The sequence below is a fragment of the Vigna unguiculata genome, chromosome 5, assembly GCF_037176805.1.
Source record: "Vigna unguiculata cultivar grain cowpea cultivar isolate G323 ecotype 2 chromosome 5, ASM3717680v1, whole genome shotgun sequence".
NCBI lineage: Eukaryota > Viridiplantae > Streptophyta > Magnoliopsida > Fabales > Fabaceae > Vigna > Vigna unguiculata.
In genome coordinates, this window is record NC_140796.1 from 42,362,277 (window position 1) to 42,378,608 (window position 16,332).

The 16,332-nt window shown below is 31.6% G+C and overlaps 1 protein-coding gene and 1 pseudogene across 2 annotated transcripts; one reads left to right on the plus strand and one right to left on the minus strand.

The window, feature by feature from the left end:
• The first annotated feature begins 2,665 nt into the window (after positions 1-2,665).
• LOC114185361 (protein GRAVITROPIC IN THE LIGHT 1-like) lies at positions 2,666-7,624 on the plus strand. Of its 2 annotated transcripts, XM_028073037.2 has the most exons (3): positions 2,666-2,948; positions 3,296-3,475; positions 5,818-7,624. In XM_028073037.2, exon 3 carries the CDS (start codon positions 5,818-5,820, stop codon positions 7,228-7,230), a length of 1,413 nt encoding a protein of 470 aa, XP_027928838.1. In that variant the 5' UTR covers positions 2,666-2,948; positions 3,296-3,475; the 3' UTR covers positions 7,231-7,624. The 2 variants fall into 2 exon arrangements, with proteins under 2 accessions (XP_027928838.1, XP_027928839.1); XM_028073038.2 differs by lacking the exons at positions 2,666-2,948; positions 3,296-3,475 and adding an exon at positions 5,286-5,598.
• Positions 7,625-10,611: 2,987 nt separating this feature from the next.
• Positions 10,612-15,260, minus strand: LOC146886459 (uncharacterized; annotated as a pseudogene).
• Positions 15,261-16,332: the final 1,072 nt, after the last annotated feature.

A 16,332-nucleotide genomic window follows, 5' to 3' on the forward strand; every position in this document is an offset into this window, starting at 1 on the left:
TTGAGTGAAAGTGATATGACTTACTTGCTTTTGAATAACGTTATTTGTAAATTAGCTTACCTTGTTGTTTAGTTTTGTTTTTCTTATGCAATGATCACCTAATAGTGTGAGCAGAGGAGGACTCAAGTGAGGATGCTCCTTTGGTGGACAACAGTAAGGCTACTGAGTAATGTTTAGGGTCCTTGAAGTTGTATAGAAATAGTTTCTTCTCGAAAAACTTTGAGTTGTTCTTGGCTTAGTTTGTTTATATTATATTTTTATAGTTATTTCTTTTGGATAACTATATTAATATTTTATACTCTCATAATTATTTGTTTTGCTTTATCAGAATATCTAATGTTTTATTTAGTAGTTTATACTATTAAATAAGATGTTAAATCTTCCTCAAAGGTTTGCTCTGAGTGTCCTATAGTGGTAGAGGGATGTAGTTTCAAAGTTAACTTAATCTACCTACGCCCACATGAGCTAAATGTAATCCTAGGGATGGATTAGTTATCTGTCAATTATATTTTTATTGATTGCTATCATAAGCGGGTAGTGTTTCTTGAGGAGCCAAGGTTGCGTTTAGTGTCAGCGCAACAAGTTGTTAGTGAGTTAAGGGGAGGAACTTAGTTTTTTGTTATACTCACTCATATGAAGAAAAAGGAGGGAGATCAGAAGGAAATGATACTAGTAGTAAAGGAGTTTATAGATGTATACCCAAAAGAGATACTTGGGTTACCTTGTACCAGAGACCACTACTCGCCTAAGCGAGACCACTCCTCGCCTAAGCGAGACCACTCCTCGCCCAAAGGGGAGGTCCCTCGCCTGAGCTAAAACCAAGCGAAACACGATCAGGCTCTCATGAGTTCTCACTTAGGTGAGCCCCTCTCGCTTGAGCGAGATGACATCTCGTTCAAAACGAAAGCTCTCTGCCTGAGTAAGAGCTCGAGCAAGAACTTGGGCCAGCTTCTGCTATTCTCGCATAAGCGAGACTAGCTCGCTTGAGCGAGAATATCAGTTCTTGCCACTGTTTCACGCATACAAGTCAGATTCAAACCCAGGAGCATACACCATACATGCTTTACACCATCAATAACACCGTATAAGCATTTAAGCACACAAAACAATCCAACCTTAGGGAAAAATAGCATAAAAACATGAAACCCTAACTTCCCTTACCTGGAGTGGGGCTAAACGTAAGCGCAATGGTCCTAGGGGAAGAGGGGAGCACTGTAACTCCAACCAGTGCAGTAAACCGGAGAAGACGTTCAAGTGAAATAATGGGTGCTCTAATTGTGCCCTAGCAGAGCTCTTTGCTCCAGTAATGGAAGGGGGAAGGGTTCTTGTTTTTTAAGAACGGGGCAGAGTAAAGGAGATTAAGACTAGAAAAAAGGTTTTGGACACCCTATGAGTTGGCCCTTAAGCCCAATAGTTAAGATCAAACCCTTAAACATAAAAACCCTTAAACATAAGAGCAGAAAAAATGAATCTTAGAATGAATATGAGAATGAAAACAAAATACAAACATACAAATAAATAAATATATATATATATATATATATATATATATATATATAACCTATCTTTTTTATTATTAATAATAAAAATTTATTATCGAGTCACTAATTGATTTTAATTATATATAAGTGAATAATTCAAAATATAATTAGAAAGTAAAATAAAAAATCTGAAATCTTCCCTCTAAATCCATTCTTAAGTTATTGTTTTAAAATTTTCTTATAATTTTCAATAAGTATTTTTTTTTTAATTTTCCCTTTGCATTGCATTTTTAACATAATATTCTTAATTATTTTGGTTCATAAATAATAAACGTTAATAATTATCACATCTTTTTTTCTTCTTAAGAAATTTAAACTTAATTACTTTTATTATCTTTTAATATAAAGTTTATCGAAGAGATATTATAAATTATAATAATTAATAATTACAACACACTTTTTGTAACTATTATACATATCTATTATTATATTATTTTACTATGATGACTATTTTCTAATACCATAATATTTAAAATATATTATTTTCTTCATTATGTGAATAGATAGATGTGACAAGGCATATATATATATATATATATATATATATATATATAATTTAATGTTTCTCATTAATTTGAGTAGCTTCATTAATAAATGTCAAATTGTTTCAACGGAAGATAATTTTGACAGTCAGAAAATTTATTGTTTAAAAGATATTTTTAATTGCCAGTATAAATAAAAAGGAACAAAACTAATAAAATAATGTATTCACATTAATTTCCTCGTCAGATGTAATTCTGGCCAAGCTTAACTTCAAACGTTAGAAGCAAACTAATAGATAAACCAGATATACCTATTCTCAAATTTAATAAGACTAATTTCATGCCATTAAAAAACATTTCTTAGTCTCTGCAAAATAATTTTAAAGATATATAAAAATTTGAAATAAATCATATTCTTACAAATATTCATTTATGTGTTTCCAAGATTTTGAATGATGTCAAGAATATTTTAACTGTAACTAATTTCGAACTAATATAATAAATAAAAATGTTGTAATAAAATTTGAAAAAGGTATATATTATTACATAAAAAATGATTAAAATAGTGTAACTGCACCTATGTGGCGTTCTAAATTCGCAAAAGTCAGGTTGAGACCTGAAACAGTGTCCCTTTTATTTTTTTCTTTTCTGTCACTCCTTATATCTTCTCTCTCTTCCTTCTGTGCTCTGTTTTTCTTCTTCCTCTGTTCTTCGCTCTGCATTTTCTTCTCTTTCTTTCTCTCTCTCTCATTAAATTCTCTCTCTAGAATTTTCTGTCCTTTAGCTGTGGTTTTTCTTTCCCTTCTCAAAGGCCCACTACTAACCTCTTCCCAGAGTCTAGTAAAAGACGCTTACTTTTCTTCCAATTTCAAACCCAACTCCTCCATTTTTTCCGCTCATTGAGGAAGTGTTTCTTTATATTAAGGTAAACGTTGAAATAACGTATCCCTTTTGTTTTTTGTCTATCTTTTTATGCACTTTTACCATTGAAACCGAACCAGGGATTTCTGGGGTTTGCCAAAAAGGGTGTTTTTATTGTTTTACGGGGGAAAGTTTTCGTCTTTGAACGTTTTTTTCTTGTTGGGTCTGGTGTTTTTGCCGATGACACGTTTTTAATGATCCTGTTTTATTTTTGTTTGGTTGTGTTGGTTGTTGTCAGTGGTGCTCATCGTTTTTCCTCATTCGGGTGTGTTGTTGCTTTTCGAGTTTGGAGAAAAGTCCCTTTGATTTTTGTTGTATTTGCTTTTGATTTTTGATGGTTTCTGGTTACAGGGTGTTTCTCTCAGGGTCGCGCCTGGAGTTACAGAACAACACCAAATAATTATAAACAAATAAATAATAAATAATAATAACATGTTTAATTGTTCTGTCTGTTTTCTTGAGATTTACGTTTCGCAATGACGAGAAGTTGACACCTTCGTTCACCATTATTTTCTCCCGATATTTCTGAAGGTACGCGTAATTTCTCACTGCTTTCTACCTTTTTACACCATCTACCTGTTTCACGCTTTTATATATTACTCCAAAACTGCTTCTTGTTGAGTGAACTTTCGTTATTATTTTGAAAGAAAACACTAAAAAAGTTGGTGAAAATGTGTAAGCATAAGTGAAAAAAAATAGCCTTGACTAAGGAAAAGCAAGGGTGTTAAGAAAATGCTTCATTTATGCATGCCTATTAGTTGTTTCTTGTCTGTAACCAACCATTGATTGCTCTCAAGTTAACGCATGATTTCTGGCAGCGTTTACTATGACTTCTGGGGTGTTCAAATGGGTATGGAGGAGTTTGGTACTTGTGAAGTTCCAACTTCAATTTCAAAATTTGAGTCACCAATTGTTGTTTTGTGTGTTTTTTTTTTGGACGCTAAAATATGGATTTTTTAGAGCACGAAGAATCTCATGTTGTAATATTTTGACCTTTTTTAATGATAGGCATGTGAACTTCTGACATAATGGATGTTGAAATGACATTAACTTTGGAAAGATATCAGTATGTGTCACAGTAACTTCTCTGTCCCAAAAATATTTTCCTCATCATTTTTTCTTCTCAACTCCATTATTTTGGTTCACCTTTATCTCCTCCTTTTTGCTTTTCAATTATAATACCTTCTTTTGTCTGAGAAACGTTACGGATTATTTATTTCATGATATAAAAGAACAATTAAGCAGTAATTAAGTGGTGCTAATGCTGTTCAACAGCTCTTTAAGTTTTGCCGTTATGGTACAATTGTACTCAGTGCAAGTTCTCAGAGACCGTGATTTTAGTCACGGGAAATGTAAATTATCTCTCCTAACTATTACGTACAATCATCACATTGTCTTTTTTCTATATAATAATATATATGTGCAATAATACTTTGAATATGAAAGCAAAAAATTAGTTGAATCTTTTCCTCATTTGGGTAAAAGAAAATGGTCTTATGTGAACACATTCCATTTTCATGGTTTCTTTTTCTCCTAAACTTTTGCCAGCCCACAAAACACGCGTACTGTAGAGGGATATAAATGTCTTATCTACCATATGTTATTTAAGTTAGGTTATGTTATTTTACATGGACCCAGTTTTAGAGAAGCAACTATAAGTTGAAAAATTTAGTGTCTGAATTTAGCTACAAGATGTTACTTTCCTTCACCAATTCTTGGTGTTTTAGTTTTAAGGGTAAAAAATGTAATTTTTCTTTTTCCCTGTGACACCCCTTTTGTAAGCAAACATTTTTCTTTTGTCATGATGGTAAAGTTAGATTTACCATATCAGACATGTTCACTTTCATATGGGTTCTGCTGATAACACTGTTGGCCAAGTACTATCTCACTACAGGTCTAAATAAAGGTGTTAGCTATGCATAACACAGGGAATCCTAAGGATTATGAATCAGGCCAACACACATTTTTATAAAAAACAATATTTGTCAGGTTTTTTTATGCATTGGGAGTCACAATTCAACCGTGATCTACCCATGTCCAATGATTACCCTACAAAAGCTGTAATTTAGCTGAATTTTGTGAATTGATTTTACCATTTCTATGCAAAACATGGGAAGTGAATGAAATATGGGTTGATAAATAATTCATGCTAAAGAAACTGATAAAGAGGGTGTGCTTAATTGAGTGATGGGCCTATTGCTCTAACGCTCCTTGAAGAGAAGTTGGGATAAACTATAAAGTGTTTGTAGAAATGATGAGCTTGTTTTCTTGGTGGGAGATGGTGGTGTTAAATCAGAGCTTAAAGTTTTTTCCTTTTCATGGTATAATAAAGCATGGTGTTTTTGTTTTCTTTCTTTATTTTTAGTTATTATTATTAATTATTAGTCACTGGATCTTGTTACGTAAGACCTTGGTTTTGTGTTAAGAATCCTGCTGCAATTTGCCATGATGGACAAGATGCCTTGTATTACGTGGATAAACTACAATTTTGACCTTTTTAATGTAACTTTAGATCTTGTCCTTCGATTGGTTTCTATTCTCTCGAATCGGTGTGTGTTAGAAACTGCTTTTTGACACTGTTTAAATTGTGCATACAATGAAATTTTAGTAGTAGATGGAGTAGTACAAAAAGAAAAATTCCCTCTCTAGTAAAGGTCCTCGATCTATGTGTTAAAGCATTGCTCTATTTCTTTATGTTTTGTCAAAAGCTTTTGCTTGAACATGCCCATCATCATCACCATCGTGTTATAATATAAGACTTTATTTTATTGTCCTCGTGAGACCCTTTAAAGATATTGCTGCTCCTTGCTGCATACATTTAACTAATCACAGTTCTGATCTGCGTTTGTGATTTTTGGTGGCTGATTCTGCAGATGGAATCGGTGAAGCCATTGGCCGTGACCCCGAGAAAGAAGCTGGCACGGAGTTTTGCGAAGGTTCTTCATGTGAAAGCACTGATTGGGATTGCCTCTGTTGATGGGTTGAAGAATGTTATATCTGATGCAAATCTCAAGGATGAAGGGAACATGGGAAAGAGTAATAAGAGTTCACTGAATTGGTCCGAGTCTTTCGTTGAAGATGATGATGAAGAGGTTCAGGAGAGAAAGGCCAATGAAGCTCTTCTAGCAAAGCTTTTTGCTAGCATTTCAGTTGTTAAAGGTGCATACGCTGAGCTGCAATATTCTCAGTCACCTTTTGACCCTGATGGGATCGAAGCTGCTGATCAATTGCTAGTGTCTGAGTTGAAGAACTTGTCTGAGCTGAAACAATGTTTCCTGAAGAAACAGTTTGACCCTTCGCCCGAGCGAGCTATTCTCGAGGCTGAATCCAAGGAGCTGCAGGGTGTGATCAAAACATATGAGATCACGGGGAAGAAGCTAGAGTCACAGGTGCGGCTCAAGGATTCTGAGGTTATTTTTCTTAGGGAAAAGTTAGAGGAAGCCAATAAGCGTAACAAGGCAATTGAGAAGAGATTGAATCAAAGTGGCCAACTAGCAGTGCTTGATAATGTTCACATATCAGGGTTAAGTCCTAACCATTTTATCACAGTTCTTCGGCATGCGGTTAGGTCTATCCGCAACTTCGTGAGGGTGATTGTGGATGAGATGAGATCTGCAGATTGGGATGTTGATGCTGCAGTGAATGCCATTGAGCAGGACGTGGTTTATATAGCAGAAGATCACAAGTGTTTTGCAATTGAGGCATTTGTTTGCAGAGAGATGTTCGATGCTTTCCACTTCCCCAACTTTTCTCTGTCAAAAGAGTCTCTCCCTGATAGAAGCAGGAGGCAACAGTGGTTCTTTGGGAGGTTCAATGAGATGAAATCCATGAAAGCAAAGGAGTTCCTCGCAGAGAAGCCAAGATCATCATTTGCAAAGTTTTGCAGGGTGAAGTACTTGAAACTGGTTCATCCCAAGATGGAGTCATCATTTTTTGGCAACATGAATCAGAGAAACCTTGTGAATGCTGGAGGGTTTCCAGACACTGCATTCTTCACATCATTTGCTGAGATGGCCAAGAGGGTGTGGCTTCTACACTGCTTGGCCTTCTCTTTGGAGCCACAAGCTTCAATCTTTCAAGTGGGGAAAGGGTGTAGATTCTCTGATGTGTACATGGAAAGTGTGAATGATGAAATCTTCCTCTATTCAGAAGTGGAATCAGATCCACAAGTTGCTTTCACAGTAGTTCCGGGGTTTAGGATTGGTAAAACTGTTATACAGTGTCAAGTGTACCTCTCACAGCACCAAAGCAAGGCAAAAAAAATCAGTTCCACAAAGCAAAGGTGAGGTAGCACTAGGGGACCCCACAACACAGGTTATTGAACTGGAAGGCATTCTTTTTATTTTGTGAGTGAAGTTTTTGGAGGGAAATGAAGAACTTGTGGGGACTGAACTCTGGCTAGGATCACTCACTGGGACATCTTTGTCCATTTTGAAAAGAAAAGCCATTGGACCGTTGCATTGGGAACAACCCTTTCTTTAGAATCTTTTTTTTTTTTTTAATTTATGCCAGATTTATCAAAGACATCCTCCAAAATTTTCTTATCAGTCCAGTGACAGGGATTGTCTAGCTGTTATGCATCTTTACTAGACACTGCATCTTATAATATGTACATAATGATATATAGGTGGGAATTTTATAATCCTCTTTTTCCTTTCTTTATTAATCTTTCTTCTGCTCTATTCCTCTTAACTTTATTTTCTAATTCCACTTGTTGTGGCTCTACATGCCTCCAAATCTATGTGTTATTAATTATTCTTCATTCCTCCTACCAAATGCTGCATAAACATGAACAGAAACAAATAAACAAATAGCAGAATCCCAATTCTGCCCCTTGCAGCTGTGTAAATGTTATTGAAGGCAAATGGGGGACCCCCAAGATGCCAACTTTATTCAACTAAGTCGGTGTTGAAGAGGCATGTGAAGACAATATTTGCAAACCTTTCTCTATGTCTCAATAAAGGAGATTTGAGATGTGATTCTTGCTGATGGGTTTGTATGTATGTATGCATGCATCTTCGTGTCATGTTTCCCAACTGTTACAAATATCTATCTATGCCATGCTAATGCAAGTGGTTCTGTGTGTATATTGGGCTATGATTCACATGGTGTAGCAGAAGTGGAAAGTGGGTAAGGACCATATGGATCTTTAAGGGCTATTCATGTTCTTAAAATCTTACAAAGGTGTCATCTTTTACCCCTTAAATAATTGAGGGTCAAACTTTTTCTCTCATAATTTCATGATGTTTGGTACAGGTGGCAAGGGTACAAGGGTAGGTTTAGGTCAGTTACATTTTCAACGTAACTTCAAAAAAAAAGCTTATATATCTCTCTACTCTGTAAGTAAATCCTATGTTTTTCTGCTTCATTGTGTTTGTAAGTTTAGGATTCTTGTTTTTTCTCAAATTTTCAGCTCTGATTTGTTGATCTATTGAAGAAAAAGAGTTACATTCTGTTTTGGTAGTTTGAGTTACTTTTTCTACATGTTAGGGTCTTGTATTTTTTTTTCTCCTATATGAAAAGTAGAATAAAAATATTTGATTCTTTGCTTATTTTCTTATATTATCTCTTTAATGCACTTTTAAAATATATTAATAAATATTAAACCTAATGTTTTAAAATATATCAAAACTTTGTTAATATTTTAATATTAATATATTTTGAAGATTTAAAAGAATAACAACACTAAAAAATTATCAGAAAATCATTTTCCAATTTTGATCACAGCATTGAATAGAGGTTTTACTTTAGTGTGACAGGACAGCCTCTCTGTAACAACACAACTGACAAAATAAAAAGTTTGGCAGATATCAAGTTTATATATATATATATATATATATATATATATATATATATATATATATATATATATATATATATGGGTACACATGATTTGTAACTTCATAATTGGATATTGTTGTGTTTAAGGTCAATAAAAAGTGACATCATTTGGCATTTCCAAGTGAAAGAATGTGGAATCGAGACAATTATTGATGAGAGGAACAATGAGTTCCGTATTGATTATGGGCCTTGTGGCTTTCTGAAATAAGGTATGGGCTTTCCCTTAAAAGCTACAGGATTGGAGGAACCTTATGCAATCCCTTTTATATTATTTTAAAATTGAAAAGAATTATGTTTATTTTATAATTGTTGTAAAAATATAACTGAGAAAGATCGGTATTAATGTTGTTTTAAAATTTGGAAATACAACATATGGAAAGAAGAGAACAGACAGGTAAAGAAAATATGATGAGGGTGAAAATGAATGGTGGTTTTTGATAATATAAATACTAAAGGGCCCAAACAGATAGGCCTAGTGGATTTTTAATCTGGACCACTTAAACATTATTAGGGTATTCATTGTAGGAAGCTACTGTTTAGATTTTTTTTTTTCATCTTTTTATATTCCAACAATTAGTTTTTAGAATGTATACAAGAATTTCGGAAAGTAATTTGTGAAAAATAAGAGAAGTGTGAAAGGGTAAAATAAAAGAGAGGATTGAAATGCATTTATACTTGACTTTATGGTGTCATGTCATCATTACTTTCACTTCCCTTTATGGTTTGGTTATCAAGTAATGGGTTTCGAATTTGTTTGAAAAATGAGATTTCTAGGCATAATTTCATTCAACATACATCCTCATTCTCTAATACATGTGAGATAATTTGATTCAATTGGTGGAAAACAAGTTAAAAGTGTTTCAGAATTTTCAACAATGTTTTTGAAGGAGGGATTTCAATAATTCTAAGAAATTAAAATATTTTATAATTAATTTTTTTAAAATAATTTATTTAGATGAAATAATTGAAATATCTTACATTTTAATATTTTATTTAAATTAATTAATTGAATTTTTTTTCGTAAGATAAAATTTTATTTTAAAAATATTTATTTTAATATATAGAATTTTAAAATTAATTTAAAAAAATACTGATTAACTTAAAATATTTAAATAATATTTAATAATTTAACTTTAAAAATATTAGTCAAATTTACATTTTTGAAATTAATTAATATTGAATAACTAAAAAGAATATAAGTAATAATATATTTTTATATTAATATTATTGATTGCATAAAAGAAATATAATAATATTAGTTACTGATCACTTCATTTACCACCAACAAAATCATTAATTATAAAAGTTACAAGTTTAATATATAACATAACCTACAATTATAACGTAATAATGTAAATTGATATAAAATTATATCACTTCATTTGTAAAAGATTTTTTCAATCATAATTCAAAGTTAAGATGTCAAACATTTTACTATTAAAAAGGAAAATTAAATAATTTGTTCAAACAACTGTTTTCTTATTTAATGTGTGTTTTATAATTTTTCATCATCCAACTTGCAAGTCTTTCAACATCCTATTTCAATTCCCTTTAAAAACATTTGTTTGACTTACAAAAGTTCAACAAAATTGATCAATCATAGTGTTCAACTAATACAAATATGTAGAAGATTTAACCAAATACCATGAAAGTAATCAAACACAAGAAAACATACATTACTTACCATGATTTAAGTTGTAGAGACATTAATCAAAACGTAATCTTCTTTCTAATGAATTGGAAGGACTTTTACGATAACTAATTTTTTTGACATAAACTAACTATTTAACAACTTTAGCCCATCGTTCCTTACTAAGATTTAGCATTTAACACACCTTATCTAGCATTTCTTTGATTTCATTTTTATCAGCCTTTTCACCATATACATGTGTTAGTTGCATAAAAGACTCAACCACATCTTTTATTGAAGCAACCATTAACTCTTTTTCCTTAACTTTTTGAGATTGTGTAGTAGTAGAACTTGAAAATTGTGTTTTATTTTTTAAGTTAGAGTTTGGTTCCTCCAAATCTATAGTAGCATTGAAATCCTCCAAACCCACAAAAGCTACTTCATTTACCTCTCTACTCATGACCTCATCAACATCCACAGTAGTTTATGCTCCATGATCGATTACTCTATCTTTAGCACATAATTCTACTATATCATCCTAATTTGGAATTGCTTTGAATAAAAAATATCTATCCTCCTTATGCGACTTGAAAAAGAAAAAGAAGTAAATAATAACACAACTATAATTTTATTTTGAATAATGATAATATAAAAGAGTACTTACATTTCCATACATTTTCATCGCTAACTATAATCATGTGTTTGGTTCCATCCCAATCAAATCCACTTTGACAAAGGATGTCACTAACAACTTTGTACCATGACCTCCAAAGTTTGATTCAATTTTTAACATTCTCCCAAGTAGAGCTGTCAAAATGGGCCACCCGATCCGGCCCGACCCGACCCACCACGAGTTGGCCACTTAGTGAACCAACCCAACCCGACTCACTTATAAGTGAGCCGAAAAACTTTGAACCCGCTTCAACCCACCACGGGTTTGTGGGTTAAACAGGTTGACTCACTAGCTCACTTAATTAAAAAAAAATATTTTTTTTCTCAACTCATAAATTATAATTCGGATTAAAATTTAAATAAACTTCAATACAATCTAAGTACAATCCAAAATGATGTTAAACTCCAAAACAAACTAAAATTAAAAAAAAAAACAAATTACTATCTAAGATCAAAGCATTCTATCACTTATCCAACTAATATTAGAGTCTTGAATGGATAAATTCACAACATTTTCATCTCTTGAAGCATCTTCTTATGCCCATCTATTTGGAGTTGAAGCTAGGTTTCCATTTGCCAACCCACTAATGTGTTTGGTTAAAAAAGCAGTCCAACATTGCAAAGCCCAACATAATGTTTGTGACCATACGGGTTGGTGGACCAACCTGGCTCACCACGGGTTCAACTCGGGTGAGTCGAGTTCTTGGTGGGTAGAATCAAAAATTGACCAGTACTGACATTTGTAAAAAAATTTCAACCAAACCCGGCCCAAACCCGTGGTAGGCCGGGTTAGCCCACGAGTTCTGACCCACTTTGACAACTCTACTTCCAAGTGATCTAAACTTTGAAGTTATTGGATAACACTACAGTTGTAGAATATATGCAACCCTTTTCCAAGCTCGATTGCTTTTTATTGCCCTAGTTTCTTTGATCTCTTAATACTTCAGCTAACACACGTCCTATCTCTAGATTCTATGAAAAATAACTTCTTGTTTCCTCATTGCTTCTTTTTGTCATGTTTTTTTTTACCCTTCATGTTTTCTCAACATACACATACTACAAAAATAATTGTTTTTAGTGGAGGTTATATTTGACGTTTCTAAGGGTTTTAACCCCCTACTAAGGGCTTTACCCGCGGTTTATAATTCCCTTGGAAGAACTAGTGTCGGTAACACATTATCGGGGGGTTTTAATGTAACACCCCAATTTTGGGATGTCACGGAAAGTTAGAAAATTATCGCGTTTAGCGAAAAAGAATTATCATTGAAAATATTATAATAAAAAAAATTTCATTTGATTTAAATTACATAGTTCAAAACGACACTTTGTCAAAAAAATTCAAATAACAATTGCGAACAAAAAAAAATTACATAGTTTTTAGTATCTGATTTAAAACAACTAAATGTTGTTAAAATTCCACTTAATCTTCTCTTATGCACCATCCATTTTCTCATATGTGAAACCCATTGTAAGTTCTATATCTAAGTCCACCAATCTTAGGACCATCATTAGAGAAACAACAACTTTGAGGTAGGGGAGACATTCTTCCAAAACTGACTTTTTAATACCATATTTTAAACTTTTTTCCCCTCCTATGAAGTTTTGAACTTGATTTTTTTCCACTATTTAGAGTCATTGTTTAAATTCTTCTTGTTAAAATAAAGTATTGTTTGGGTAGCAACCACATTTGGTTAAGATTAAAAGGTTAATAAAGAAAGTGTTGTAATAGATTACATGATTGCTCACTAGAAAAAGAGTAACCTCTTATGATAGATACAAGATAAACACATTTTTATGACGTGCATGAACATAAACAATGTTCTTTTTAACACATACAAGGCTACAAATTGCTTAAAAGAATAAAAGTTTGTGCACAGTTTGTTGTAAGGGTTTCTTCAATATTCCTTCTTTACATGAATTTTCTTTATATGGAACTTGAGAATAAAAGATTTGTTGTAAAATCTTTATAGTCATTATGCTCTTACTTCTTCTAGCATTTGATCATGCTTATAACTCGAACACATTAAATGTTATTGACATAACATTAAATATATGTGACTTCTTTGACAACAACCATGGAACTCAACCTAGGTAAGTAGCTTCCTTCCACCTTTTGAGCAAAACAAAGAGGTTGATACAACTAGTTGACTCTTGAAATACTAATATCCTACTTTTTGTAGAAAATCTATTTGCATGAATTAACTTTTGGTATATTTTCAAGAGATCTTGATGTTGACAAAATCTTACAACATTATCTTCATACATTTCTTGAAAATATAAAATAAACACTTATAAATTTGCATGTACTATAACATGCTTAAGGCTTGAGTTTGTAAGACAAAATATACTCATTGATTGAGAAAACAATTATTGGACAAATTATACTATTTTGGGTTTATTTAAGCAAAAACTTATTAGACCAAAATCAAATGAACATTGATTGTGTATGTTAGACAAAACAAACAATACTATATCTTGTTCAGCCACACAACCTATGTATAACATATATGATACTCATAAAAATATGGTTCATAATTATTTGTTTAAATATAAAATTTAAATCATGAACTTGAAATGTATCCCGATTAATAAAAATATGGGTGCCAATTTGTGACGAAACATGTTATCTAGATTATCATTTCCCATGTAATATAAGTAAAGCTAACTAAACGAAAAAATGGACAAAATTTTTGTTATTACATTCAATTAAACTAAAAATTAAAATTGATTTAATTTAGACGGTTTGGGTTGATTGGATTGAAATTAAATGGTTAAATTTGAAACTTAAATAAAATAAATGAAGATTTAAGATTTTCTTTCGCAACTAAGGTGAGATATTTGGGCGAAACTTGAAGTGTCATAGCAGGATAGAAACAAAATGAACATAATTCACTTATAAGTGTAAAAAACTGTTCGACTCAAAAACTAAAATGGTTTAAAAAATACGATTATATATATATATATATATATATATATATATATATATATATATATATAAAGAAAGAAAATATAGAAAATCAAACCCAATGTTTATTATTTCTATTATTTATTTTATATGTTATTAAGTGCAAGATAATAATTAATATTATATTAATATAATTTATTTCGATCTAATATTTTAGATATATATTATTAAATTGATTATATATATATTTGACTAAAATTATACTAATTAATTGGAATATTAGTTTATTGAATTATTTTGTCTTCTTGTTAAAAGTCATAGGCTAGTTTATTTTGCTTTCGGCCATACATATTTTTTTAAATGTTTTAATTTTATGAAACATCTTCACTTTTTAACTCGATTGTTAGTAACCTAAACCTGAGTTTGAACCAAAAAAATTTGAACAATATATGTTTTTGAATTGCAAACACACGTCATATCATAGTAATCTCATTTTTTTTCATCCACAGAGCATTCTTTTTACTAAGACAAACTTTAACCAAATCACATATACTTATGAATTTGTTTCGATGTGTTCATGCTACCATCAGACAACATAAAAACAGATATGTGACCTTTAATAAAGACGGATTCTTAAGCCTGCTACAGAAAAAGGATACCTTGATTGAGATGCAGAGAAGACAAAGCTTTCTGCATAATATTAACCATGCACTATGTAACAATATTAATGAGAACACTGTTATATTATTTTCATTACACAGGAAAATGCAAGATATATGGAGAAGAAGAGCAACACGATAAGACTTTTTTCTTTTATGGACTATTTGATCCGGTTAAGGAGTAGACTTTAAATTTAATTCAACCTTATGATAAGAATTCCATCCACTTATATATTATAATTTTTTTTTGTCTCTACTCGACATTTTGTCTTATCTCTACTCGACGGAGATATGGATGCAGGATCCAGTATTGGAGTTGCATAGTGATGGGGTATGAACAAGACTAAGATATCATGAATTCAGTTGATGATCGAGTTAGTGTCCTTCACCAGGGCTGGGATTAGAAACCACTTCTTCATTGGAAAAATGATGAAGTACCTTTGTTGCAGCACTCTTAACATAACTAGTGGCCTTAGTTGAAGGAGGGGTACCCTTGAAAGAGAGAAGTTGTGGTGTGTGAATTTTGAGAATGTTTCGCGCATCCAAGAGTGGTGAATGAGATAGCAAAAGTAGAAGAGTGATGAGTATAAGAGGGTTGAAGCGAGCCATTTGGAGCACTGATATGATATGATATGTAAGGAAATGTTTATACCAAAGTGTTTGTGACTTTGTGGCTTTGTGTTTTGTTGTTGAAAGAATGGCATGTGCATGCTATTTATATGGTTTGGATCTTCCTACTATCATCTTTTGTGCATGCCAGAAGGGAAAGACACGAAAACAACTTTGACAATTGTAGTCATGTGTGTGTGGTTTCATTCAACTTTGTTTTTGTTAAATTATCCTTTGACATATCACATCAATAAGTTGATTTTTAAGAGAAATATATTTATTAAAAAGATGAAAGTTTGTACTTGTACAGGAAATAAAAGATGAATATAAACTATGTGGAACTTCACCCAAAATTTATTCAAAGGAATGTTTCTATATTTCCTTAACCTGAAAAGCAACATGATGAGAGGAAAAAAGCTTGATGTGACACTAATTAATTCTTATTTTGTGGTTTAAATATTTGAAAAGGAGAATGAGTGAGACGTGAGGGGTACGCCAGGAGTTGAGAATGACATGAGTGTGGAACATTTTTCTGATTTCTAAAATATACAAAAATAATGTGTGGAAATAATGTATTGCAAAAAAAAAATGGATTGAATTTATTTATTTATTCATTTGGAAAATGGGTGGATCAGCTTATTGTTTGGTTTGTTCAAATCGCACAATCCGTTTAAAGTTAATTAAGTCCAGAAATATAATTTCGATTTTTTAAAAATATAAAATGATAATGTAAAGCATTTGTTTTCTCTTTTTTATTCTAAATTTAAGCATGTCATAATTAAGAAAAAAAAATTATTGTCAAAAATAAGATATAATTGATTTGATTTTTATGCTTTATCCTTGGTACCTAATATTGTTTGATTATAATACTATACTATTTCTAATGGTATTCAATGCATTATTCAATTAATACGGATTTAACTACTCAACCTTATATTAATATTTTTTATTGTCCTAATGACTTCAAAAATTTATACAATATAGTCAAAGAAAAGTACATTTTAGTACTTTATATACGACATATTATGAGTTAAAATTGATTGAAGACTAAAGTGTCTTAAAACTTGTTCAT

Coding starts and splice junctions, on each gene's coding strand:
- LOC114185361 (XM_028073037.2), top strand. CDS start 5,818: ATGGAATCGGTGAAGCCATTGGCCGTGACCCCGAGAAAGAAGCTGGCA.